Raw genomic sequence first — 27767 nt, 5'->3', positions numbered from 1 at the left:
AGGTGTTTGGTGACATTTGTCAAAAACAAAAATTTTGTTTTGATCATTAGTGATATGAGTTGTTGCTCCTGAGAAAAATTAGCCAAAGGGTCAATTACTTCTTGAACATTCCCTTAAAAGTGATCATGGGACCATGCTGTTGGGAGGAGGCTACATGTTCAGCTCGTGTGTCACACATATACACACACATCATTTAAGCTTTAGATGGGCAATTTAGATCACAATTATTTATTACAAAATTAATTCGAAATTCGATCTAGGAAAACAGAATTCCTCTATTGTCTAATTCTTGAGATATGCTGGATAAAGACTCTCTACACCAGGGGTGTCCAATCTTTAGGCTTCCCTGGGCCACGGTGGAAGAATTGTCATCGGTCACACATAAGATACACTATTGATAGCTGATGAGCTAAAAAAAAAAAAATCACACAAAAAATCATATTTTAAGAAAGTTTATGAATTGGTGTTGGGCCACACTCAGAGCCATCCTGGGCCACATGCCAGGGACCGGACACGCTTGCTCTATACTGTTCATGTGATTTATATTTAATAAAATGCCCAAATATTACAATATAGTGATAATACTTGCTGAAGTAATTTCATTAGGATATAACATCTACCAGGAAAAACTTAGTCTTTATTCAGCAGATATTACTGAGTACATGTCAGGCTGTGCACAGAGTTATAATGGTGAAAAGGACTGTTAGTGCTTTTGAGGAATTCACTGTTTACTGAAAGAGACAGAGCATTATAAAATGTGTTATAAAACGGAGGCAGAGTCAAGATATCGTGGGAAAAAAATTGGGAGATCCAACTTTGGAGGTCTCTAACAATCTCACAGGAGAGGTGCCATTTGATCTGTCTTCTTACAAGTTGGAAAATACTAGCCAAAAGATTAGAATCTAGAGGGATCCACGCTAGCATCATCTATACAGCATGGCTTAAAAACTGTTTATGTCTAAGAAATCAAAAACCAGAAAAAGGCCGGGCGAGGTGGCTCACGCCTATAATCTCAGCACTTTGGGAGGCTGAGGTAGGTGGATCACTGGAGGTTGGGAGCTTGAGACTAGCCTGGCTAACCTCGTGAAACCCCGTCTCTACTAAAAATACAAAAATCAGCCGGGTGTGGTGGCGGGTGCCTGTAGTCCCAGCTACTCCGGAGGCTGAGGCAGGAGAATCGCTTGAACCCGGGAGACGGAGCTTGCAGTGAGCCGAGATTGCGCCACTGCACTCCAGCCTGGGTGACAGAGCGAGACTCCGTCTCAAACAAACAAACAAAAATAGCCAACAAAACTGAGAAACCTAGATTCACAGCTTATTGGGAAAAAAAAAAGCACGGTCCGATAGTCTAAATACATGTAAGTCAAATGGAAAAAGAAGATAGGCATGGTGGTGTGCACCTGTAGTTCCAGCTACTTAGGAGGCTGAGGCAGGATAACTTGAGACCAGAAGTTCAAGGCTACAGTAGTGTGCTATCATGGCACCTCTGAATAGCCACTGCACTCCAGCCTGGGCAACATGGGGCAACACCCCATCCATTTAAAAAAAGAAAGAAAGAAAGAAAAAATTCTCCATTTATTTTCAATTCATTCAGATTTTCTCAAAACTCAGAACTATAAATGAAACCCAACTATATGTAAATTAATCCACCTGAACTATGTTGAGTATTTTCATTCATTTTTCAAAATGGAATAATGTTTGAGATAAGTTTAAATGACACTGATTATCTACCAAACCTACAGTGGCTCAAAGACTAAATCATGAGAAATTTTCATGTGTGTACAAAAACTTTTCTTTCTAGTCATACTCTTTGCGTAAGTAGATTTTTAAAAATTACTAGATATTTTAATACCTTTATTGGAGATGTAAATGATATGTAGGACTTCATGGGCCAAAAAAAGAAAAATGCCTTTATAATTTATTTATTTATTTTTGAGATGGGGGGTTTCACTCTGTTGCCCAGGCTGGAGTGCAGTGGTGTCATCTCGGCTCACTGCAGCCTCTGCCTCCTGGGCTCAAGCAATTCTCCCACCTCATTCTCCCAAGTAGCTGGGACCACAGGCACACGCCACACACCTGGATAATTTTTGTATTTTTGGTAGAGACAGGGTTTCTCCATGTTGTCCAGGTTGGTCTCGAACTCCTGAGCTCAAGTGATCCGCCCATCTTGGCCTTCCAAAGTGCTTGGATTACAGGCGTGAGCCACTGTGTGCCAACCTATAATTTAAATTAAGACCAACTGTTTAAAATTACTTATATATATATATTTTTTCTCCTAGGGACAGGGTCTGTATCACCCAGGCTGGAGTGCAATGGTGCAATCATAGCTTACCATAGCCTCAAACTCCTAGGCCCATGCAGTCCTTCTGACTAGGCCTCTCAAAGTGCTAGCACTACAGGTGTAAGCCACCGTATCTGGCCTGGTACAGGAATGTTATTGAAATCTGACATCCCATCGGTATACACTGAGAAGTTTACATGGCTTTGGGCCAGTTAGGGCGTGGGGGGTCTCCTGACGGATCCTGGACCCTGTGCTACCCTCTGTGGTTGTGACCTGGGCTGGGGCCTCTGTACTTTGCATTCTCTTTGCCCTGAAGTGAACTGCTATTTGATCAGTGTCCACCACTGCCCCAGAGGGGTGCAGGAACTTGTGCACCTGTCATGTACAAAGCACAGGGCAGTAGGACAATGGCGTCACCCAGCCATCTCCCGAGGCTCGTCTCACCACTAATCCCATTCTTTTGGTTCTAAGTTGGATGCTGCAGGGAAGTGAAGCCCACGTGTTCTCCACTTCTCCTTCAACTTATCTGAGGCTCTTACATGATCCTACAGTCTCAACCCTCACCTCCTGGGTTGAGCCCAGGTAGTTTCTTACTCTGCTTTCATCCTCTGATCCTCTCTACTTCGTGACTTCTCCCCCACATTTATTTTCCTGGGCACAGAAAAGCTGTTCTGATATCATAAAATTTCTCTACGCTATGACCTTAGAAAACGTTTCTTCCAGCAAAGTCTGTGTTTCAAGACTATTGTCTCATCATAGACTCAAAAAAGTCTAATTTGAAATTAAATTATCATACTTTTGCTGTCATAATTTCTCATCCTAAACCAACTTCCAATGCAGCTTTAGATTTGAGATTTTAGAACAGAATGTTCCTTAGAGGAGTCCCAGGAGTAATTAGAGATCCTATCCGTAGATTAAGGTGGATAATGGTAAAAACTCACTGTGCCTGTAAGTATTACTAATGGTTTTCACAGGTATCCTGAAGGAAAGGAGAACGGGTCAAGGAAGAGGGGGAAAAAAGAAAGTCAGACTTTTTTTTTTAATTGTTAGTTTTTATTTCATAATCATAAACTTAACCCTGCAATCCAGCTAGGCATGGGAGAGAACAAGGAAAACATGGACCCCAAAGGGAACTGCAGTGAGAGCACAAAGATTCTAGGATACTGCGAGCAAATGGGGTGCAGGGTGCTCTCCTGAGCTACAGAAGGAATGGTCTGGTGGTTAAGATAAAACACAAGTCAAACTTATTCGAGTTGTCCACAGTCAGCAATGGTGATCTTCTTGCTGGTCTTGCCATTCCTGGACCCAAAGCGCTCCATGGCCTCCACAATATTCATGCCTTCTTTCACTTTGCCAAAGACCACATGCTTGCCATCCAACCACTCAGTCTTGGCAGTGCAGATTTGTGTTGGGTCCAGCATTTGCCATAGACAAGATGCCAGGACCTGTATGCTTTAGGATTAAGTTCTCATCTTCAAATTTCTCCCCATAGATGGACTTGCCACCAGTGCCATTATGGCGTGTGAAGTCACCACCTTGACACATAAACCCTGGAATAATTCTGTGAAAGCAGGAACCCTTATAACCACATCCTTTCTCTCCAGTGCTCAGAGCACGAAAATTTTCTGCTGTCTTTGGAACCTTGTCTGCAAACAGCTCGAAGGAGACATGGCCTAAGGGCTCGCCGTCGACGGCAATGTCGAAGAACACGGTGGGGTTGACCATGGCTAGTAGTACAGGATTTTCCTTGGCGGCAGCATCTGCAAAAAGCTGAAAGTCAGACTTTTATCACACATGATAAAGTGGAAAAAATCTATTGAAACTCATTTTTAAATTGTTACATAATTCTTCCCAAACAGAAAAGTCTAAGGAAGAGTTAATACACGTCCATGAATCCATATTCCAGCTTTGATAGTTAACACGATTTTGCTGATCTCATTTCATTTATCCTCCATTAATTTAGTAGGCCTTTCTAAGTGATAAAGACACGTTAGAAATGATCAGATCTTACAAAATAACAACAATCCTTCATTCTCTAACACCTAGTCTATATTCAGATTCTCTCATTGTATCAAAGGTGTGTCTTTACGCACACTTGGTTAATACAAATCAGGACCCAAACACAATGCAAATGTTGCATTTGCTTATTCTGTTTCTGCACCAGTCATTTGCCTCTGCTCTTGGATCTATTCACTGTCCTGTCTCCTCCTTGCTCTGCTGGTATCCTGCACATTTCTCTTCTCAAGCTTCTTTGGCAATGGCTTCCCACTGAGTTCAGCCAACTCAATGGGAAGTACACATAGGAGACTCAAAGGATGAGAGGAGGGAAAAGCCAGGGCATTTCTCCCAGCCTCTGCCTCTGACAGTGACCGCTTCTCCAGCCCTCTAGCAGCCTCCACCTGATGCAATTCTTGTAGGTGGCCCCCACTCCTGGGTTCTGGTCACATCATCTCCTCTTCCTTAGTCCTTCTAGCTCTAGGGGAGGTAGTGGCTTCCTGAGGGAGCATAGCTCTGGGTTGCCTCAACATTCCATTTGGCATTTCAGCTCTTTCGACTCTTTTGAAACTAGTTCCCTGTGTTCAATTCCTCTGCCGAACTACCTGGTACAGGCTATTTTTTTTTCCTGGACAGGTCCTGACTGACACAGGCTTTTCCCCTCCTTTCTATGTCTTTACACCCTCCCTCCCTTTTTGAATTCTTTTTTGCTATTGTTTCTTCCTCCGGGGTCTTTTAATTTTTTCCTCTATTCTCTATACTTCCTGCAAACTGGCAGTCATGTCAGATCTAGAGCCGTGCTGGGTGGTATGAGAGCCACCAGCCACATCTGGTTATTTAAATGTCAACTTAAATAAGTTGCAGTGACTCACGCCTGTAATCCCAGCACTTTGGGAGGCTGAGACAGGCAGATCACTTGAGGTCAGGAGTTCAAGACCAGCCTAGCCACCATAGTGAAACCCCGTCTCTACTAAAAATACAGAAATTAGCTGGGCGTGGTGGCGGGCGCCTGTAATGCCAGCTACTCGAGAGGCTGAGGCAGGAGAATCACTTGAACCTGGGAGGCAAAGGTTGCAGTGAGCCGGGATTTTGCCATTGCACTCTAGCCTGGATGACGAGAGCGAAACTCCATATCAAAAAAAAAAAGAAGTAAACTTAAATTAGTTAAATGAAACAAAAAATTTGCACTGGCCGCATTTCAAGTTCTCAGTGGGCACACGTGGTTAGTCACTGCCACATTGGACAGGGCAGACACAGAACATTTCCAGCATGGCAGAAAGTTCAGCTTGGTGTTGCCATTCTAGAAGCTCGATTAAATTCAAGTCCAATACTTTTAGGTAAGAATACTTACAGGGAAGGCTTGTGTTGGGAGAACCTGTTGCTTAAAAATCATTCGGAGCTGCTGAGAAAGTAACAATTTTCTCATCAGAATCACCTGGGGTGTTTGTAAAATGCAGATTCCTCCCCCCCACCCCTTTAATCTTAGGATATAAGGCCTAGTTTATTCATTTTAACAAGCTCTCAGATGACGCTGTTGCACTCTGTCATTTGAAACCTCGGTTTTAAGACAGTCTTAACTGTCTTCAAGACCAAACATTCAAGCTATGAGATCCTGTCCCTCCTACATGTGGTATTAAAAGTTCTTTCTCTTATGAAATATGATGATGTGATATATCATGGTTGTATTTTCTTTTGTTTTTACTGGCAAAATTAAAAATTGGCACCTAATATTATTCTCTCCAATTTCAAGGTGGTTGACTTTACTAGTCTGGTACGTTCAAGAATCTGGGAGCCACTAATACGGTCTAATGTGGACTGTAAGTAGGAAATGAGGTAAATGGACCATCATACCCTTTTACAGTCACAGTAAATATGTTAGGGTTGCCCAAAATCTCAATCCATATTAAATGTCAGAAAACAAATTGACAAGAGCAAAACAGAGACGGCAGATGAAAGAAGGTCATTACCAGTTTCTGAGCGCAGCTCTGGGGCTCCCCGGCAGAGTCTGCTTGCCTGAAGTCTTTAGGACAGAGCCCACATTTTGCACATGGTTATATGTCAAAACCACAGTCAGCGAAAACAATAAGAAAAGCCCAGGTGTTTTAATGATTTGCTGAATTTCCTGGAAATTCCAGGTATGTCTAGAAAATCCTGACATTCTCAAACCAGTTGGTTACATTAAAGTACAGGCCGGGCACTGTGGCTCACGCCTATGATCCCAGCACTTTGGGAGGCCGAGGCAGGTGGATCACTTCAGGTCAGGAGTTCAAGACCAGCTTGGGTAACATGGCGAAACCTCGTCTCTACTAAAAAAATACAAAAATTAGCTGGGCGTGGTGCTTGGTGCCTGTAATCCCAGCTACTCAGGAGGCTGAGGCAGGAGAATTGCTTGAACCCAGGAGGCGGAGGTTGCAGTGAGTCGAGATTACACCACTGCACTCCAGCCTGGGCAACAGAGGGAGACTCCATCTCAAAAAAAAAAAAAAAAAAAGTGTGTGATCAGAATTATAGAGGGAAAGGCCAGGCTCAGCAGCTCATGCCTGTAATCCCGGCATTTGGGGAGACCGAGATGGGAGGATTGCTTGAGGTCAGAAGTTTGAGACCAGCCTGGGCAACACAGCGAGACCCTATCTCTAAAAAAAATTTAAAAATTAACCAGGCATAGTGGTGCACACCTGTAGTCCCAACTACTCCAGAGATTGAGGCAGGAGGATCCCTTGAACCCAGGAGTTTGACGTTACAATGAACTATGATAATTCACTGCACTTCAGCCTGGGTGACAGAGTGAGACCCTGTCGCTTAAAAAAAAAAAAAAGTAGGGGTAAACACCCAGGAAAACTTAAAGCCATGGATGAAAGAGAGAAGATGCATCATCAATTAGAGACACAGGAACAATTAGAGGTGGAGAAAAGAGCACTGTGTTTGGCCAGGAGGAATCACTAGGCAACTTAGGGAGCATTATGTGGGTGAATGGTGGGAACTTAGCCAGATTTTAGAGGGTTAAGGTGGGACTAGGTAGTGAGGAAGAGGCTGAGACAAGTACTCAGTGAGAAGTCTGACCAAGGGAGGAGGAGAGAGGAAGCCTCTGGGGGCATCAGGAACAACAGACATTCCCCCACTCCCCAACGGCAGGACAGGCGGAACAGTGGGGTGGAGCCTCTGCCCAATGCTGAACTCAGGTGTTGGCTGTCATTTTAGTTTTCTGACTGTTTGGGGCCAAGTTTGGATAATATATGAAACCAAAGGCTTTACTAGTGTTCAGAAAAAGGAGAGCGAGCGAGACAGAGCAATGATGGAAGGGCCCATGGAGTTCTGGAATATTCCTGTGGGGCTGAGACAGGGAGGAAAGTAGCCAAGGAAGCTGTGAGTAGAGAAAGCAGGCTTGGTAAACTGGAAGGAAGGAAGGCTCTAGAATCCAACAGGCTGGTGAGGGCTGGAGTTTGGACCCCTGATTATCTGCATGGCCCTAATGTTCCTGCACCTGTTTATCCACAAAACGGAGGGTTTCCTATTTCACAGGGTTATTGTGGGGGTCAAAGGAGAGGAGCTGTAGCGTCTAACATAATCATAGACATTCAATAATTCCCCCTCCCTATTTTGCATTTGCTCATAAAAAGGCATTACAATATAATTATTTTGGGACAGTAAAAAAATAAAAGTTTTGTTTATTTTTGAGATAGGGTCTTGCTGTGTTGCCCAGGCTGGAGTGCAGTAGAACACCCATGACTTACTGCAGCCTTGGCCTCCTGGGCTCAAGCAATCTTCCTGCCTCAGCCTAGTGAGTAGCTGGGACTACAGGCACACACTACCATGCCTGGCTAAGTTTTAAAATGTTTTATAGAGACAAGGGTTTCATCGTGTTGCCCAGGCTGGTCTCGAACCCCTAGCCTCAAGCAATCCTCCCGCCTAAACCTCCCGAGTTGCTGGGATTACAGGCATGTGCCACGTTGCCCAGCTCTAATTTAATATTAATAGTCAACATATATCATTCAATCTATAATTTTGTGAGTTTTCCGCCAATTTGACATATTGCTTTACAAAAAATAAAATTGCTTATTTGTCTTTCAACCCACAGTGACAAAGTGAAGAAATTGAGCTTCATTGGAACCAGGAAGATCTCATTCAGCGGATGATAACCTCTTACATTGATACTCCAATCTGCATTTTGTAAAGTTGTTTTATAGTTTTGATTGTGTTTGATTCTGATGACAGGAGGTGGAGCAGATGATAGGATTCCCATTTTGCAAATGTCGCCGAGGCTGGGGTGCAGTGGTGCAATCTTGGTTCACTGCAACTTCTGCCTCCCAGGTTCAAACGATTTTTCTGCCGCAGGCTCCCAAGTAGCTGGGACTAGGCTGCATGCCACCACGCCCGGCTAAGTTTTGTATTTTCAGTAGAGACAGGAGGGTTTCACCATGTTGGCCAGGCTGGTCTCAAACTCCTGACCTCAGGTGATCCGCCTGCCTCAGCCTCCCAAAGGCTGGGATTACAGGCAGGAGCCACTGTGCCTGGCCCAGCAAAAACACTTTGAAAAGAAAGCGATGATCTCTGGAAGCCAGCAAGGGTTATTTAGCAGTTCATGCCAGAGGAAGCTTTTTCCTTTTTAAAATAGACTTGCTAGGTCAGGAAATGCTATAGGTAACATGTGTTTTGATGTTAGCAGATCGCTTGACAAAGTGTCTCACAAAGTCTTTGTGGACACGGGGAACCGTTTTAATGGATAGGCAGCTTGTTATGTAGAAGAGGGAGGAACCTGTCCCTGCAGAGGGGAGAATTAGAATCCATGGATGTTAGTTACATAGAGGGAAGCAGATCTGGGTTCAGCTCAAGAAAGAACTTTCTAATAATTAGAGATGTTCAATAGTAAGACTGGCTCTTTTGTGAGAGAAGATGGTCTCGCCTGGAGTCAGACGATGAGCAGTGACCCCAAAATAGTGAAGAAAGAGAAGGGATTAGTGCCAATCTGGGTGGATTGCTTCACTCGGACTGTCCCGCTAACATTTATTTATGTTTTATTTCCAGACAGAGTTTTGCTCTTGTTGCCCAGGCTGGAGAGCAATGGCACAATCTCGGCTCACTGCAACCTCCACCTCCCAGGTTGAAGCAATTCTCCTGCCTCAGCCTCCCTAGTAGCTGGGATTACAGGCATGCACCACCATGCCTGGCTAACTTTTGTATTATTAGTAGTATTAGTATTATTTTGTATTATTATTAGGTCTCAAACTCCTGACCTCAGGTGATCCGCCTGCCTTGGCCTCCCAAGGTACTGGGATTATAGGCATGAGCCACCGCATCCGCCCTCCCGATAGCATTTTTATTGATAACTGTGATAAAGTCAAAGAAGTCACATTCAGCAGCTCTGTAGCTGTCAAAGCTGAGAGTGACATTTAGTACTTTAGACAACAATTCATGTTGAGAGAAATCTTTTTTTTTTTTTTTTTTTGACAGAGTCTCACTCTGTCGCCAGGCTAGAGTGCAGTGGCGAGATCTCAGCTCACTGCAACCTCTGCCTCCTGGGTTCGAGCAATCCTCCTGCCTCAGCCTCCTGAGTAGCTAGGATTACAGGTGCACGCCACCACACCCAGCTAATTTTTGTAGTTTTAGTAGACGGGGTTTTACCATGTTGACCAGAATAGTCTCCATCTCCTGACTTCATGATCCGCCCACCTCAGCCTCCCAGAGTGCTGGGATTACAGGTGTGAGCCACCACGCCTGGCCGAAAGAAAGATCTTAAACAGTGAATAAAAATGTAATAAGGACATATGTAAAACCTTGTTCTTGCTTAAAAAGAATTTGCAGTCCAAGTACAGGGCAGAGAAGACACAGTTACGTAGCCTGTGCATTACAAGTTGTTTCTGTTGGTGCAAATTCAGTATGAACCAGGAGGCGGAAACTGCCAGAGGAGATAGACAGGCTGCCTCCGGGTCTTGGGGCACATAAGGACCAGTTGAAAATCCCTGGGATGTTCAGCCTGTAGAGGAGAATGAATAGTAGCGCGGGCAATGAGTGGAAGGGTAATAGGATGCTTGTTGTTTCCAAGTGGGGGAGGGGGTCCTGGCTTTAGAAGGGAGAATTAGATTCCATGAACGGTAATTACATACAGGGAAGTGGATTTGGGTTCAACTGAAGAGAGAATTTTCTAACAATGTGAGCTATTCAATAGTGAGATGGGCTCTTTTGTAAGGCTGTGATTTCCTTGTCCACGGAAGTGGGTAATTTACTATTTATTAAGGATATTTTGGAGGGCATTGTGTAGGGAATGGGAATGTGGACACAGTGAAAATCAAAAGGATAACTTTTATTTCATTCCTGCGACAACCCTGAGAGATGTTATCATCGCCATCTTGCAGATGAGAAAACTGAGATGTCGAGAGGGTAGGAGGCAAAACCAAGACTCAGACCCAAGTGTTTTATGGCAGTCTTCGTTTTCTCCCCCTTTCCAACCCTACAGTTTTAAGATGGAAACAATCTCTCATCCAAGATGGGTCCCGGGACAGTTTTGCTTCCAATGGTTTCAATTTACCTGTGTAGGAAACGGGTATATTGATTTCCTCTGCTTCCCTGTTCTTCAGGAAGGTTGACAGTATCTGCGAGGTGAATGGACTGAGTCCCTTAAAACTCTCCCTACCCCCACAACTAGTTCTACATCAGATATTTTGTTTTATTATTTTGAATATTACTCATATTTTGAATAGATAATACAGGTACAAGGCACAAAATTCAAGTTATACCAAAAAGTGAGCAATAAGGAGCTAATTTTCCTCTCCTATCTATTCTCCAATTGTCTGCCCAGTTTCCCTCCTAGGAGACGGTTACAGACCACATGTTTAAACCCTCAGATTCATATGTTGAAATCTGAATCCCCAAGGTGATGGCTCTAGGAGATGAGGCCTTCAGAAGGTGATTAGATCATGAGGGTGAAGCCCCCATGAATGAGACCAGTGCCCTTATAAAAGGAACCCCAGTTTCTGGCCAGGCGTGGTTGCTCATGCCTGTAATCTCAGCATTTTGGGAGGCCAAGGCCCGTGGATTGCCTGAGCCCAGGAGTTCAAGACCAGTCTGGCCAACACGGCAAAACCCCATCTCTACTAAAAATACACAAATTAGCCAGGCATGGTGGTGCGTGCCTATAATCCTAGCTACTTGGGAGGCTGAAGCAGGAGAATCGTTTGAACTTAGGAGGTAGAGGTTGCAGTGAAACGAGATTACGCCACCACACTCCAGCCTGGGTGACAGAGGGAGACTCCATCTCAAAAAAGGAACACCAGTCTCCCTCTCTTCATCATGTGAGGACATAGGGAGAAGACAGCCATCTGCAACCAGGAGAGGACCCTCATGGGAACCCGGCCATGCCCACACCCTGATCTTAGACTTCCAGCCTCCAGAACTGGGAGAGATAAATGTTATTGCATAAGCCACCCAGTCTATGGTATTCTGTTATGGCAGCCTGAGTGAAGACCAATAATACTCATGGTTTCTCATGCATCCTTCAGGTGGTATCTTTTCTGTACGTGTACAAGCAAGAACTTATGTATTTATTTTTTTTCCCCGCAAATGATGGCATGCTTTACATACAGTTCTGCAGCTTACTTTTTATATTTATTACTATATTAGATCAATCTATGTGAAATTACCAATATTCTACTGTTTTGACCCACAAAATATATTGGAAATCCTTCAATATCAGTGCATACGGAGCTGTTTCAGTCTTTCAAAATAAGTATAACATACGTAAGACTTCACAAATATTAAGTGTACACATGCCTATATAACCAGCATCCAGATCAATAATTAGATTATTACCAGCACCCAGAAGGGGCTAGGCCCCCTCCCAGTCACTATCTGACTTTGAATTTTATATAAATGGAGTCGTCCAATGTGGACTCTTATGTGTCTAGGTTTTAATTGGTTGCACAATAGTCCCTTTGGAAGCCCCTTACTTTATTTAATCCTATTGGTGCCTTGCTGATCAACCTTAAAGGTGTTTATAATCTTTTGCTTTTACAAACAATGGGGGGATGAACAACCATATAAACATAAGGTATTTTAAAAAGTGTTTTATAGGAAATTTCAAACACATACACAGAAAATAGACTAGACTAGTATAATGGACACAGCTTCAACAACTATCCACATTCTGTTATTCTCCTTTGAGTAGAATTCCATTTACTTACCCCCAAAAATGCCTTAGGGAAGGCTGAATATGTAGACTTCAGAGGCTCAGCTGTACCAATGAATAGCTGTGTGACTATGGGGAAGTTACCTAACCTCTCTTATCTTCACCTCCAATAACATGGAGATGATTATTCCTACTGCTTAGAGTGGTGGCGAGGACAGGGGACCTGGATCAGGGCTTTTCGGCTGCAGGTAGAAGATGCAGGTAGAAGCAGATGGGATAGGCCACAGTCAATCCACTGGCGTTTTATAGAGTGACTGCCTTCTGTAAGATTTCATTGACCAAAGTTCTCCAATGGCTTGAAAGAAAAAACAAAAAACAAAACAGGAAAAAGAAATCAGTTGAAGCCTCCACTAGAATGAACGCAAAGGACTTAACATGTCTTATGTGCTGTTTCCACCATTCTGCTTTTCCAGACTGTCCCTTCTTCAAATCACCGTTTAACTTGTTAAAATCACTTTCGAGCCAGGGCAGAAAGCGAGAAAATGCCAGGGAGAATCGGGAGATGAGGGCAGGGAGAGAAAAGCGTCCTAACTAAGACTTGCATTGCACAAGCTGAAGTCTGGAATTCGCACCAGCGGGATTCCATCCTCCTCCTCCTCCCTACCCCGCTGCTCCCCACCCCTTCTTCGGGAAGATCGCGACTCTCCCGTGACTCGCCCCAAGCCTCTGCTTCGCAGGTTCTGGTTTCCCAATCGATCATGAGTTTCTAGTCCCTGGAGCTGCGTGGGTCGTGAGTTCAAGTCCCTTTCCTTCCGGAGGCGACAACGTTCCCGCGGGTCCCCGTGCCACGCAGCGCGGGCGTGCACGCCCCTCCCCGCCGGGCCGCGCTGCCAGACCCGCCCCGCCCCTGGGTGGGAAGGTCAAGGGGCCCGGGCCCTCCCAGCCCCCCGCACCCCTGCGCGCGCCCGCCCCTCGCCTCCTGCCCGGGCGCTCGCAGCCGAGCCCGGCCGGGGAAGGGCTCTCCTCCCAGCGCCGAGCACTGGGCCCTGGCAGACGCCCCAAGATTGTTGTGAGGAGTCTAGCCAGTTGGTGAGCGCTGTAATCTGAACCAGCTGTGTCCAGACGGAGGCCCCATTTGCATTGTTTAACATACTTAGAAAATGAAGTGTTCATTTTTAACATTCCTCCTCCAATTGGTTTAATGCTGAATTACTGAAGAGGGCTAAGCAAAACCAGGTGCTTGCGCTGCGGGCTCTGCAGTGGCTCGGAGGACCCTGGCGCTCTCCCCGTGTCCTCTCCACGACTCGCTCGGCCCCTCTGGAATAAAACGCCCGCGAGCCCCGAGGGCCCAGAGGAGGCCGACGTGCCCGAGCTCCTCCGGGGGTCCCGCCCGCGAGCTTTCTTCTCGCCTTCGCCTCCTCGCGCGTCTTGGACATGCCAGGAATAAAAAGGTGGGTTCTCGGCGCTGGACTTTTCTTTCTCCAGGGTCTGGAAACCTTGCTAAAAATCCGATGGGTGGAAACTGGTTATGGCTGTGATTCAGGCGGTGTCAGGATATTGGAAAAGGCATGAGCTAGTGATGCAATGATATTGTTAATTATAAAAAGCTGCGCGTCTGTAATTTCCATCTTGAAGGGTTCTTTTGGGAGTGGGTATTTTCTAATACACTTTGAAAAGTCAGCATCAGAGAGGGCTGCGAAATTCTCAGCGCTTCATTCCGCTTTCTTTTTTGGAAAGGGCAGCAACTTTGTCGTTTTAAGGGATTCGTGTATATATTTTTTTAAATTTCGGGAGGCCAATTACTAGTTCACTAGCAAGTACTGTGCCGCATCGGCTGATAGACAAGCAGACGGGCCAGCTAAACATCGCGGGGCTGGATTTGCTCTATGTCTGTGTGGGATTCTCACAGAAGTTTCAAGCCAATGAGAAGTGGGAACTTCAGACAGAGATACATGTAAGCAAATGTTTTGCTATTCTTTAAGGAAATTGCAATTCCAGCTAAGTATCCTTAAGTCTTGGAGAACTTTACCTAGATGACACCCACAGTCTTTATTCAGCGAGTTCTTGAAAACATACTGCTTTGAACAAATTAACCTTGTGTGTGCATGTACGTGTCTGTGGGTTGTGTGTGTGTGTGTGTGTGTGTGCTGAAAACTAAGCTGTAACAATGTTATCCTGGATTGGGGACCAGCACTTCTGTGACAGGCAGTCCTGGTATTTGGTTGGTCTCTCCGGCTTTCCTTGTGTTTTAGGCTGAGGCACAAAACGAGTGAACCCACCTGCTTTAGAAAGTTCCCAGGACCAGTTATGAGCACCAACCTGCCTCCCCCCAGCTGTTCTTATAGTTAGTTCGTTTTTGGAGTTTCTAGGTCTTTTTTTTTTTTTTTTTAATCACAAGGTGCAGCTGTTCATGATGCTGTGAGGCAATAAGTGTTTGGGTATTCTTTCATTTTAGGAAAATCCTATTAGCCTGGAACCTGTTTGGCCGCCAGGACTCAGCTGTGGCTCTTCCAGGAGGCTGGGCTTGAGGCAAGACCTGTCCCGGGGCTGCCTCTAGCCAAAGGGAATGGGGCTGTGGGGAGTGAGGGGAAAATGGGGTTAGCATGCCTTTGCCACTAGCTCTTGAAGTCCACTGTGTTGCAGTCAGCCTGTTCTGTCTCCAACATAAACGAGACAGGGTTTTATAACCAACTGAAAGGAAACTTCATGTGAAGAAACAGGAAAACATTGAAATTCATAATATACAGACTGGAAAATAAATTTGTTATTGTTCTTTCATTCCTTCCAGATATAAATCTGGCCATGGCAAATATCAAAAAGCCCTGGGATTTGGCTCTTCACTTTATAAGGTCAGAGCTGTCTCCAGTGTTCTAGAATCTGGCTCACCCAGGCACTTAGATGAAAACTTGTGGACTCTCAGCGTCCTTATTTTCTGGATTGGGGACTAGATAAAGGAAATGGCCTTGCATCTCCTAAGATGACATCAGGGCCCTATTCCCTCTGGATGTAACCTTAATTCCAGGTCCTCTAATACCCAGGGTTGCTGATTCAGATAAGCCATGTGTCCTGAAAGGGAGCGATTATGTTGTTGCAGTGCACGTTTGTAGTAACGGGCCACAGAATTCAGACATGTCCCCAGGTTCACTGCTCTATTGAAGAAGCCTTCAAGATCACCTTCTCCAGGAAGTCTTGTCGCTACCCACAGCCTGGTTGTCATGGCACCCAATAGGTATTTCTTTCCATGCCCTTGCCAAGGTGTATAGACATTGTCGTGGCTCTCCAACTGGTTCTCAAGGATACTGGTTGTTTCTGTAGCTCCTCTGTCTAGCATCCACACCCACAAGCAGTAGTTGCTTGGATAAACCGCTGTTGAACTGAATAATAGTACTACATAAAGCTCTGTTTTTGCATAGATTTTATTTTTTTATTTTTATTTTTGAGATGGAGTCTCGCTGTCTCCCAGGCTGAAGTGCAGTGGTGAAATCTCGGCTCATTGCAACCTCTGCCTCCTGGGTTCAAGTGATTCTTCTTCTTGGCCTCCCGAGTAGCTGGGACTACAGGCGCCTGCCACCACGGCCGGCTAATTTTTGTATTTTTAGTAGAGACGGGGTTTCACCATGTTGCTGAGGCTGGTCTCAAACTCCTGACCTCAGGTGATCCACCCACCTCGGTCTCCCAAAGTGCTGGCATTAGAGGCATGAGCCAGTGTGCCCGGCCTGATTTTGTACTTTTTTCTACCATAACCATTTTGAAAAGTCTAGTTCAGTAGTGTTAAATGCATTCACGTTGCTGTGCAATCTCCAGAACTCTTCACCTTGCACGACTGAATCTCCGTACCTATTAAACAACAATTCCCCATCTTCCCCTCCCACTAGCCCCTGGTTACCACCATTCCACTTTTTGTCTCTGTAATTTTGACTACACTAGGTGCCTCGTATAAGTGGACCCAAGCAGCCTTTGTCTTTTTTATGAGTGGCTTTTTTCACTTAACATAATGCCCTCAGGGTTCATTCTTATTGTAGCATATGTCAGAATTTCCTTCCTTTTTAAGACTGAATAATATTCCCTTGTATGTACAGACTACATTTTGTTTATTCACATATCCATCAAAGGACCGTGTCCACCTTTGGGCTATTGTGAATAATGCTGCTATGGACACAGGTTTACAAATACCTGTTCAAGTCCCTGCTTTTAATTTTTGAGGGTATATACCTAGAAGTAGAATGGCTGGATCACATGGAAATTCTATGTTTAGTGTTTTGGGAGTCATCCTACTATTTTCCATAGAGACTGTACCATATTTACACCAACAGTGCACAGGGGTTTCACTTTCTCCATATCCTTCCTAACGCTTGCTCTTTTCCATTTTTTAATAGCCTCATCAGTGTGTAGTAGTAGAGATTTTGTATTTTTATTTTATTTTTATTTTTTAAGCAGAGTCTCACTCTGTCTCAGAGCATGTGCCACCATGCCTGGCAAATTTTTGTATTTTTAGTAGAGAGATAAGGTTTTCACCATGTTGGCCAGGCTGGTCTCGAACTCCTGACCTCAGGTGATCTTCCTGCCTCAGCCTCCCAAAGTGCTGGGATTACAGGCGAGAGCCACCGCGCCTAGCCAGATTTTATATTTTTAAAGCAATCTTGCTGGCCACAATCTTACTGGATTAAAGCCTGTGCGTGGCAAAGGGCAGAGTTGCAGGCTCCCAGAGCATCACTGGCTTGTGCATGGCAGAGCTGAGCCCTGGGTTTGTAACTCCTCCTCCTATTTTTCCGTGGGTTTCATTTTCCCCAGGCTGCGCAGGTTCCCTGAGTCCTTTCCTTCATCAGGACTTGCTGGCAGCGGTTCCCGCAGGCCACACTCTTCAGGGGACTGGGCCACCCCAACCCATCCACTGACGGGGGATTTTCACGCATGTGGACTCAATGCTCTGGTTAAGTGACTTCCTATGACACCTTTCTTTGGTGCCACTCAAAGTGCCTCATGTTCTCACTTTCTTTTCCTTTCATTGTTTGGGGGCACGATGATGGTTTATTCACTCTGTAATCATTTCAGCATAAAGATGTTCAAAAGTCAAGCACATCTCGCATAAAGAATAAAGACCAAGGAATTGGTTAATACCATAGTGGGAGGTTTTAGCTTTTCTTGTGGTGGGGGGAGGACAAGGTTTCGCTCTGTCACCCAGGCTGGAGCGTAGTGGTATAATCTCAGCTCACTGCAGCCTCAAACCCCCTGGGCTCAGGTGATCCTCCCCACCTCAGCCTCCCGAGTAGATGGGACTTTAGGTGCATGCCATCATGCCCAGTTAATTTTTTTTTAATTTTGTAGAAATGGGGTTTCACCATGTTGCCCAGGCTTGTCTCAAACTCCCGGGTTCAAGCAATCCTCCTGCCTAGATTACAAGTGTAAGCCACTGCACCTGACCTTAGCCGGTTTTTTGTTTTTTGTTTTTTTTTTTTAAGCAGCCAAACCCTTTATTAAAAAGTGTGATCTAACACATTATCCCAATGTAGGAGACAAGTGGAAGAGGTGTGGTTCTGCTTGGGTAGTTGGGGTCTCTGGAATCACCATGACCTCCCTGGAGCACACCCCCCCATACAAGCCCAAGGTGATATCTCCGTTACACGTCACGGGCCGCATGCAACCCACACTCCCCTAGACCTGAATCTGCCTTGGGCATTTATATTTGACTTTTCACCTCCACAGGATACTCACTGTTACCATTCTGGCTCTCTGTCTTCCAAGCCCTGGGAATGCACAGGTAAGATTTTTATTTTGAAAAAATATCTACAAGCGTATTAAAAACCAGGGTGAGGGAGTCCAGCCTTGTGTTATGGAACCCTAGGGTTCTGGAGGTGGGAGCGGCTTTACAGTTGACCTCATCTGAGCTCTTCATTCTCAGAGGTTAACAGTGGAAGCTCAGAGAAAGTGAGACTCGGCCCAGGTGGCATGACTTATAAGTGACAAGGCTGGGGCTGGTGCTCAGTTTCCTGACTCCCAGTCCAAGACTCTTTTCTATTTTATTTTATGATAAGTTCTGGGGTACATGTGCAGGATGTGCAGGTTTGTTACATAAGTAAACGTGGGCCATGGTGGTTTGCTGCCCCCATCTACTCATCACCTAGGTGTTAAGCCCAGCATACATTTTTAATCAGATTGCATGGCCTCATTTGTGCCGCTCACAGCAGGCCTCAACCTACCTTCAATGTTGAAAAGTACAATATGCTCTAATGTTTCTGGGCAGTGGCACCCGAGGACCCCCACGGGTCTGCATGTGCTGCCACAGACACACCCCTCTTGGAGGAGGTGGGAGAGGAAGTGGGGGTTACCCAAACATCCCAGCATGCAGTGTTGCATAATTCGGCTCCAAACCTAGGAGGGCCCATCGCTGGGCTGAAACCCCTCAGAGGAGTAAGAAGCGGGTGGGCAAGGCCAGGCTCAGGGCCTTAGGGGATCTGGAAGAAGCTTGCAGCATCCTGGGCTTTATTTTAAGCAACAGGAGAGATGGACCCCTGTGTGTCAGCCCTGAAATGTGGGCAGATCCCTCTTGAAAACTCTGAGTGGCCTCTCTGTGGCTCTGGCTCGGGAAAGAAATGAGAGAAGCCCTATCTCTGAGCAGGCTGAGGGCTGCAGGCAGGTAGGGGAGCATTTTCTCTCTTCATGTTAAGAATTTTGAAGCATATTCAGGCCACTGGCAATGGGAAGGATCTTGGGAAGAGTAACAAAGAATTTTAGACCTTGGGGTTTTCTAAGGCAGCCTCATGGCATACACATGAAGACAGGTAGGCCCTGAGGGCAGTGATTCAGGGTTGTGTTTACTGCACTTTAGGCACTTTATATAGATTAACATACATCGTCCTTACCACCATTTTGAACTATGTACATACCCCCCATTTTACAGATGGGGAAACTGAGGCATAGAACAGTTACGCAGAGAGTAGGGGCTAGAGTGAGAATTTGAAGCTGTGCCCTGGTCCAGCAGACTTGAACCTATGCCAGTCCTTGACAGCCAGGACTGGAACCTGGGTCTCCTGGCCTCCCAGACGTCTCCCAGAAGACGAGCTTCCTGGCTCGTCTGCTCCACTTCCTTTGCCCCAACTCCCTGGGACCCCTGAACCCTCTGCTGGGAGTGCAGGCCAAATCCATCATCTCCGCAAATCAGCCAATAGCTCAGGGAAGCCCAACCTCCGAAGCTATAGAAAAGGCCAGGGATGGGAGTTCCTGGAAAATGTCAGGCCCCGGGATCTTCCCAAACAGCCCACCCAACACATTTTTTTTTTTTTTTAAGTACATAAACTTGTAGCTCAAGTTGTATGTAAAAGCTACAACCCTCTGGGATTGTTGAGGTCTATCTCTTTCTGGAAGCATCTTTGTTCATTGATTTGCTGAGACTGAAATGGAGAAATTTACTCAATTCAACTTTTCTTAGAAAACCGACTGCATCTCTGTGTAGCTTTTATTTATGTACAGACATCAAAATCAGGTAGAGGGTTTCATGGGGGCAAATAACTCATATTCGGCGCTTTGAAGGTGAGGTCGCACCTAAAGAAAGAGTCATCGCCCTTAAAAGCAGTCTCATTCATTCCCAGAAAGGGGATGAACAGGGAGCATGCCACATTAGGCTCAGCAGATGTGATTCCTCTTGCTCTTCATAACTAGAGCATTAAAAAACCTGAAAACTGTCTGCTAAAAATGGGAGCTATGAAGCAATGGTGCAGGGAGTTTATTTTTTTAATAAAGTTTTTCTAAAAACATACAGATGGGGTCTTGAGGCTGGTCTCAGACTCCTGGGCTCAATAAATCCTCCCTCTTCAGCCTCCCAAAGTGCTGGGATTACATGCGTGAACCACTGCGCCTGGCCTGGTGTGGGGAGTTTAGAAAGTAGTTCTAAGTGTAAAATAAGTGTAAGGAAAAATTTTAGAAGAACAAATACGGGTTATAATACAGGTATTGGTATTTTGCAGGCCTTTCTTTTTTGCTCCATTTCCCCAACTTTCTGTGTTGCAGCAATAAGACTTCTATGGTGTGAAATGACTTAGCCTGTTTCTCCTCTCTCCTTCCCTGCAGGCACAGTGCACGAACGGCTTTGACCTGGATCGCCAGTCAGGACAGTGTTTAGGTAGGAGCCACTGCGGATCCTTCATTGGGGTGGAGGCATTCAGCCCAGTTGCAGGGCTATTTCTTTCTGTTGTTCAGTGATTAGCCATGCCCATGGAAGAACACAGTGACATGGAATGACGGAAGTCAATGGTGCCCTTTTATTGATCACCTTCTTTGTGCCTGGCCTTGAGCTAAGCACTGAGAGGGGTGGAAGAATTGATCTCTGTTCTCTTGAAGGTTTCTATTAGATTGGTGTTTCCTAGGGCTGCCGCAACAAATTACCACCAACTTAGGGGCTTAAACAACACCAGTGTATGATTTTACAGTTCAGTAGGTCAGAAGTTTGAATTGAGTCTCCACCAGAATAGAATTAAGGTGTCAGCAGGGCTGTGTGCTTTTCTGGAGGCTCTAAGTGAGACTTTTATTCCCTTCTGGTTGTTGGCAGAATTGAGTTTCTTATGGTTGTAGGACTGAGGTTCTGTTTCCTTGCTGACTGTCAGTGGAGGGCAATTCCTACCTTTTAGAAACCTCCTGCTTTCTTTGGCTGGCAGCTCCTCCCTCCATCCTCAAAGCCAACACAGCAAGTCAAGTGTTTCTCACTTTGAATCTCTTCTTTTTCTGTTGTAGCATCTCTCTGACCAATCAGTCTCTTCTTCTTCTACTTTTCAGAACTCCTGTGAATATATCGGGCCCACCCAGAAAATCCAGGAAAACCTCCCCATCTCAAGGTCAGCTGCTTAGTAAGCTTAATTCCAGCTGCTACCTTAATTCCCCTTTGCCATGTAACCCAACATATTCACAGGTTCTGAGGACTAGGAAGAGGAGATTTTGGAGTGTTTGTGAGGGGCATTCTCTTAGCATGCCATCTTTTGCAATGGACTCTGTGGAAGATGAGGACAGAGTGATACCTTATGTCCAGAGTCAATAAGCATTGACGGGGCCAGGTGCAGCGGCTCACACCTGTAATCCCAGCGCTTTGGGAGGCCGAGGCAGGTGGATCACCTGAGGTCAGGACTGCGAGACCAGCCTGGCTAACATGGTGAAACCCTGTCTCTACTAAAAATACAAAAAAATTAGCCAGGTGTAGTGGCACGTACTTGTAGCCCCAGCTACTCAGGAGGCTAAGGCAGGAGAATGGTTTGAACCTGGGAGGCAGAGGTTGCAATGAGCTGAGATCGCACCACTGCACTCCAGCCTGGGCAACAGAGAGAGACTCTGTCTCAAAAAAAAAAAAAAAAAAAAAAAGAAAAAAAAAAAGCATTAATGGAGGTCAATTTGAATTGGGTATGGAAGGACGAATAGGATCCTAAGAAATGCCATTCCAGGTAGAAGGAAGAGCATTAACAAGGACAGGGTGTGGAAAGGACGCTCAGAGCATAGGGCATATGAACGGAGTAAGACAGCCCTACTTCCCCCCATCTTAGGGGAAGTATTTAGCTTTTACATTATACTTAATTTAGGCAAAATCATTTGTCTTCTCCAAGCTCATGTCAGGCATACTCCAGAGGGGAGATAGATGGTTTGAAAAACTGGTGAAAGGTGAGGAATAAACCCTGTCCTGGGAAATCTGGGCTAACATTTTGATTTTAAAGTAAGGCGTTTTGACTTGAAGATTTGATGAGGAATGAAGAGTGGAGCAGTGGCCTTCTTTTCTGGCCCCCCAGTTTCAACAATGGCTTCAGGCTTCAAGCTGGAGAACAGGCTGTTGCATTCTGCACCTTGCCATTGCTCCTTCCTCTGGTAGGACTGCGTGTGAGTTTCTCAGATGAGATGCTGGGGGTGAGTTGTCGGGTGCAGGCGTGTGGTCTCCAGTCTCCAGCCCTGCACAGAGCAGACTCCAAGGCTGGTGAGATGGCTCGGTATATGGGATCATGTCTGCTGCTTGCTGGAGCCACAGTTCAGGCCTCCCATTGTCTGTACCCTACCTAGCAAGGCTGATTTTCTAGAGAGTCCACCTCTCCCCTTCCAGACATAACAAGCAGAGCCCAGCCTGGCTGGAAATGGGCTTTGTTGGCTGGCACAGAGCTGACTAGAAAGCAAAGCTTTGCTTTCTTAACAAGCAACTAGCTCTCAGTCAAGCCTTTTCTTTTTTCTTTTCTTTCTTTTTTTTTTTTTTTTTTTTTTTTTTTTTTTTTTTTTTTTTTTTTTTTGAGACAGCATTTTCCCTCTTGTTGCCCAAGCTGGAGTGCAATGGTGCAATCTCGGCTCGCTGCAACCTCCGCCTCCTGGGTTCAAGTGATTCTTCTGCCTCAGCCTCCCAAGTAGCTGGAATTACAGGCATGCGCCACCACACCCCTCTAATTTTTTGTATTTAGTAGAGATGGAATTTCACCATGTTAGGAGGCTGGTTTTGAACTCCTGACCTCAGGTGATGCACCTGCCTCGGCCTCCCAAAGTGCTGGGATTACAGGCGTGAGCCACTGTGCCCAGCCTAAGCCTTGTCTTTCCTGATGCAAGAGACTCTTTCTCCCCGACCACTGTTACTTGAAATAGAAGTGGAGACAATTGTTGGCCCATTCCAGTATTTTCAGAGTGTAGTATGTGCACGAGGGTCCTTGGCATATTAGATGGTACACCTGCAGATAAACACTCTTTATTTTAATAGTATATATTTATTTTTACTGTTACCTTCTACTTATGCTAATTTTCACCTGCTGTAGTCATGTAAGATTTTAAAAATACATTTATTTGTGCTTCAAATATGGGTTTATTTAAAGAAAGAGTATGTGCAAATGATCGTACAAGTTTGTTTTAGTCCGTTCTCTGTTGCTTATACCGAAATACCTAAAACTGGATAATTTATAAAGAAGAGGAACTGATTTCTTACAATTGTGGAAGCTGAGAAGTCCAAGGTTGAGGAGGATCTCCATCTGGTGAGGGCCTTCTTGCTGGTGGGGGCTCTCTGCAGAGTTCTGAAGTATGCAAGCCATCACATGGTGAGGGGGCTGGGCTGCTAGCTCAGGTCTCTCTTCCTCTTCTTAGAAAGCCACGAGTTTCATTTCCAAGATAACCCATTAACCCATTAATCTATGAGTAGGTTAATCCATTCATGAGAGTACAGCCCTCACGATCCAATCACCTCTTAAAGGCCCCACCACTCAATATTGCAACACTGGGGATTAAGTTTCAACATGAGTTTTGGAGGGACATTCAAACTATAGCAAGATTTTTGTAGATATGGTCAAAATCATGATGGTGGTATTTGCAAGGCTGATGTTTGGGTGACACTGGTTACTTTGATTCACTTCAGCCAGCATTTAAAGGTACCTTCCCACGATGAGCTGGGGCCGCCCCAGGTGTTTAGGAGCAGATGCTGGTGAAGTGTGTTTGGGAGTGCTTCCTCCACGCCTGGTGCCAAGTTCTGCTTAAATATGCACCAGACACAACGCAGTTTGGAGGGGCGGGGGTACTAATGCTTGTCCTTTCTGTGCCTTCCAGATATTGATGAATGCCGGACCATCCCTGAGGCCTGCCGAGGAGACATGATGTGTGTTAACCAAAATGGCGGGTATTTATGCATTCCCCGAACAAACCCCGTGTACCGAGGGCCCTACTCGAACCCCTATTCGACCCCCTACTCAGGTCCGTACCCAGCAGCTGCCCCACCGCTCTCAGCTCCAAACTATCCCACGATCTCCAGGCCTCTTATATGCCGCTTTGGATACCAGATGGATGAAGGCAACCAATGTGTGGGTGAGTAGCCCAGCCTTTTGTTCCTCTCTGCTGTGCTTTGGGGAAGACGTCGTCTGTATCTGGCATGCTCACCCCAAATGGGTTGGTAGTTGCCATTCAATGCACCAGTGAAACAATGACTGACTTTCTGCATTCCCAGTTTCACTCCCAGCAGCCTGTATCTCCGGGTTCCTGCCCAACTAGGGAGGTGATTTTGCTGTTTTGTTCACAGTTCTCCAGAAAACCAATTTTTTTCTTTATTTTATTTTCGTCAATCTACCTATCTATATCTATCTATCACTCATCTATATATTTAAAGACCAAGGTAATATTTTCTCAATTAAATAACAAATACATCTGGTCAGACTTACTACAGTAAGTAAATCTCAGAGGAAGATCTAGAAAGGACCACAGCTCTGCCCTCAGCCCCCACAGCTTTGATTGGAACATGTGCTTCTGCAATAGAAGAAGCCTTGAAGGGCACCGCCAACTGTTCTGGAAAGAAAGCAGGTTACTTGGGTTGGAACTAATGCGCTTTTGGCCAAAAGGAGCCTCACTGATAGGAACTCGTAGCAAGAATGGACCTCTGGGAAGAAGCAGGCACAAAGGAATTGGCAAGGGGCGTGACCAGTGCCCAAGAGAGCTTTAGGTTCTGTGGGCCAGCGTGGCCTTGGAGGAGAGTTACCTAGGATCCTCCCTGGTCTTTAGCTGTGGTCAGGCCAAAATCTTGCAACTGTCTCCAGCTCTGGAAGATGGTGTATAGAGTGAAAGCTCTAAACTTTTTGATCATGCATCCCATCTGCAAAATCTTTTTGAGCCTGGATCCCCACTATATGGATTTTTATAAATTACATACGTACCCTGTCATACTAATATGGATTGCAGGATATAAACTTCACATAAGAAATATCAAATTTAAAAGGACGAGATAAAAAATAAATATGAAACTGGGAGTGGTGGCACATGCCTGTCGTCTCAGCTACTCAGCAGGGTGAAGGGGGAGATCACCTGAGCCCAGGGGTTCAAGGCTGTGGTGCGCTATGATCGCGCCTGTCAATAGTCACTGCATTCCAGCCTGGGCAACATGGCGGGATCTTGTCTCTTAAGAAAATATATATATGAATTGAAATTTTAATATTTTTTCCTCTATCCCAAAAGTTTGGAAGACCATTGGTCTAGCAAGATTTTTCTTTGTCCTATTTCAGGGCTCTGGAGTGCTGAGCTGTAACCCACTATTAGGGGAGCTGTGTTTGTTAATTTAAGGTGTCTTCTACATGCTTATGTGAAGGAGCGTGCCTTCTCATTCGAATACACATGAATAATATGCAGACAAGTGTCTTCAGAGCTATCAGGAAACGCTGGATATGCGTGAACCCAAACTTCTACATTTTCACTGGTCTCAAGGGGTGTGGTCTCTGTGTGTGTTGTCGGGGGTGGGGCGGGGAAGAGAAAGAGAGAGCTGGTTACTGTTTACCTTAAATGTTGATGAGTGTGCAAAGGGAATGAGCATGGGGTCCAGTCAAGCCAGCATGGGGTGGAGAAGATGGTAACATGCTTCCTTATAACCAGCATCAGGAGGAAAAACCTTTGTAACTGGAAGGGACTTGTATTTTTTTCTTTTCTAGCTCTCCTAACTTCTCCTGTGTCTGCAATCTCCTAACTATAGGAAATGACCTCTCCTAGCTGGTAGAAAAGAAATGATCCCAAAAGAAAATGCAGAGATAGAGAGGTGGAAGGTGCTGCTCTTCCAGGATGTCACATGGGGGCTGGATAAGCCAAGTGATCAGCCCTTAAATGTCTTGAGGAAGAGGGTGTAATGACTCCTTGGAGGCACTCTGCGGTTTTGGCAGGGGCCTTGGGTGGTGGTGGTGCAGACAGCTCTAGCTGATGCCTTGGGCAAGCTCAGTGGCTTCTTTTGCAGACGAGCTGGGAGCTGCTGCGGGTTTCTCCAAAGTGTCTCCCTCATTCCCCTAGACCTCCTTCCAGGGTCCCAGTGCCCTTACAACGAGGACATGGCTGGGAAAGCTATTCCCCTGGTCCCTCTGACGTCATGCCATTTATGGCTCTGAACCTGTCACACGGGAGATGCGGAACTTTCATAATGGCCCTTTTGTAAGGAGAATACAATCTAGGAGCCCTAGTGAGGACTGGCACCAGGCCCATCCATTTCCAAAAAGTTCAGCATTATGCATTCATAAGTCCTGAGTTCTTTCTAACTTCCCTTCACCCCACCCCATGGTTTCCTGGTTTACAGAAGATTTTCAAATGGCCCTCGCTGAGGTCCCTCTGCGTATTGTAAAGAGCTGGCATTGTGGGGGTGGGGGGAGGTAAGAGAAGGGATGAGGAAGGGAGGCTCTTTCTAGCTACCGCTCCTTCCAAGAACTGGGATGGAAGAGAGGTGGGCCTGGGAGCAGGTGGAAGGGAAGCAAGGCACTGTGGTGGAAGGTGGGAGGGAAGGAGACAAGATGGGGAAATCATTGAGAAAAGACAAGGAGGTGAGTGTGCAGGTGTCACTGCCCAGAGAATGTGGGTGTTTTCCAGAGCACCGCTCTGATCCTGTGGCGGAGGCTTTGCATGAGCAGCGGGTGAGTCAGGGAGGCTTGGGAAACATTTCTGAAACTTTAGCGTTCTAGGAGAGGAGGACAACATCTCCAAAGGTGTCTTCTCCTCTTCATCAAAATAAAAGTAATGATCAACAGTAACATCCGCAGCAGCAGTGGTAATAAAATCAAACACTTGGATAGTACTTGTGTGCTAGAACCTTTACAATAATTAATGCATTTGATCCTCACAACCATCTACAAGGTAAAACTATTATCAATCCTTTTGCACCCCTGAGGAAACTGAAGAAGAGAAGCTAAGAAACCTGTTCAAAGTCACACAGCAAGTGAGGGGCTGAGCTACGATTTGAACGATTCAAGCTTTGAATGAGAAAACAGGCTCAGTGAGGTATAGATTTGTTCAAGGGTGCTCAGAGTCAGTGCTGAAGTCAGGATTAAAAACAAGGTCCTTCTCTTGCTCTTTTTGTTTTCTGAGACAGGGTCTGGCTCTGTCACCCAGGCTGTAGTACAGTGGCACGATCACTGCAACCTCTGCCTCCTGGGCTCAAAGCAGCCCTCCCATTTCAGCCTCCCCAGTAGCTGGGATTACAGGCGTGTGCCACCATGCTCCTCGATCACTGCAACCTCTACCTCCTGGGCTCAAGTGATCCTCTCATTTCAGCTTCCCAAGTAGCTGGGACTATAGGCGTATGCCACCATGCCTGGCTTATTTTTGTATTGTTTTGGTAGAGACAGGGTTTTGCCATGTTGCCCCAGGCTGGTCTCAAATTCCTGGGCCCAAGCAATCCTCATGCCTCAGCCTCCCACAATGCTGGGATTACAGGTGTGAGCCATGGCACCCAGCTCTCTGTCTCTCTTTTTCTTGATGAAACTTTTTGCTCTGTAAAATTTCAAACCTAATCAAAAGTAGAAAGAACGTAGTGAGCACCTACCTACTTATCACCCAACTTCTGTAGTTATCAGCACAGGCACGATCTCCTTTCTTCTTTACACTCTACTCAGTGCATTAATTTAAAGCAAATCTCAGACATCATATAATTTC

General features: G+C 45.6%; 2 protein-coding genes across 4 annotated transcripts in view; one reads left to right on the top strand and one right to left on the bottom strand.

The window, feature by feature from the left end:
- Positions 1-3333: 3333 nt before the first annotated feature.
- On the bottom strand, positions 3334-4026 carry LOC112629192 (peptidyl-prolyl cis-trans isomerase A-like). Its single transcript, XM_025392676.1, has 2 exons — positions 3777-4026; positions 3334-3685 (listed from the first exon to the last, which is right to left on the bottom strand). Exons 1-2 carry the CDS (start codon positions 4004-4006, stop codon positions 3526-3528), a joined length of 390 nt encoding a protein of 129 aa, XP_025248461.1. The 5' UTR covers positions 4007-4026; the 3' UTR covers positions 3334-3525.
- A 9049-nt stretch (positions 4027-13075) lies between these two features.
- FBLN5 (fibulin 5) overlaps positions 13076-27767 on the top strand; it is a 79124-nt gene continuing 64432 nt past the window's right edge. Inside the window, exons 1-5 of one of the 3 annotated variants that reach the window (XM_025391380.1) lie at positions 13076-13128; positions 13614-13846; positions 18099-18153; positions 20460-20511; positions 23931-24185. In XM_025391380.1, coding sequence (XP_025247165.1) covers positions 13830-13846; positions 18099-18153; positions 20460-20511; positions 23931-24185 — 379 coding nt within the window. In that variant the 5' untranslated portion in view covers positions 13076-13128; positions 13614-13829. Of the gene's footprint in view, positions 13129-13151; positions 13847-13984; positions 14350-18098; positions 18154-20459; positions 20512-23930; positions 24186-27767 lie in introns of those variants that run through there. The other 2 variants (XM_025391379.1, XM_025391378.1) reach the window with 2 other exon arrangements.

This window comes from Theropithecus gelada, chromosome 7b, assembly GCF_003255815.1.
Source record: "Theropithecus gelada isolate Dixy chromosome 7b, Tgel_1.0, whole genome shotgun sequence".
In the NCBI taxonomy this organism is placed as follows: domain Eukaryota; kingdom Metazoa; phylum Chordata; class Mammalia; order Primates; family Cercopithecidae; genus Theropithecus; species Theropithecus gelada.
Note: the sequence above shows the minus strand (reverse complement) of the source record. Positions and strands in the feature narration are given on the sequence as shown.

Coding starts and splice junctions, on each gene's coding strand:
- LOC112629192 (XM_025392676.1), bottom strand. CDS start 4,006: ATGGTCAACCCCACCGTGTTCTTCGACATTGCCGTCGACGGCGAGCCC. Junction 3,686..3,776: donor AATGGCACTGGTGGCAAGTC/CATCTATGGGGA, acceptor GGACCCAACACA/AATCTGCACTGCCAAGACTG.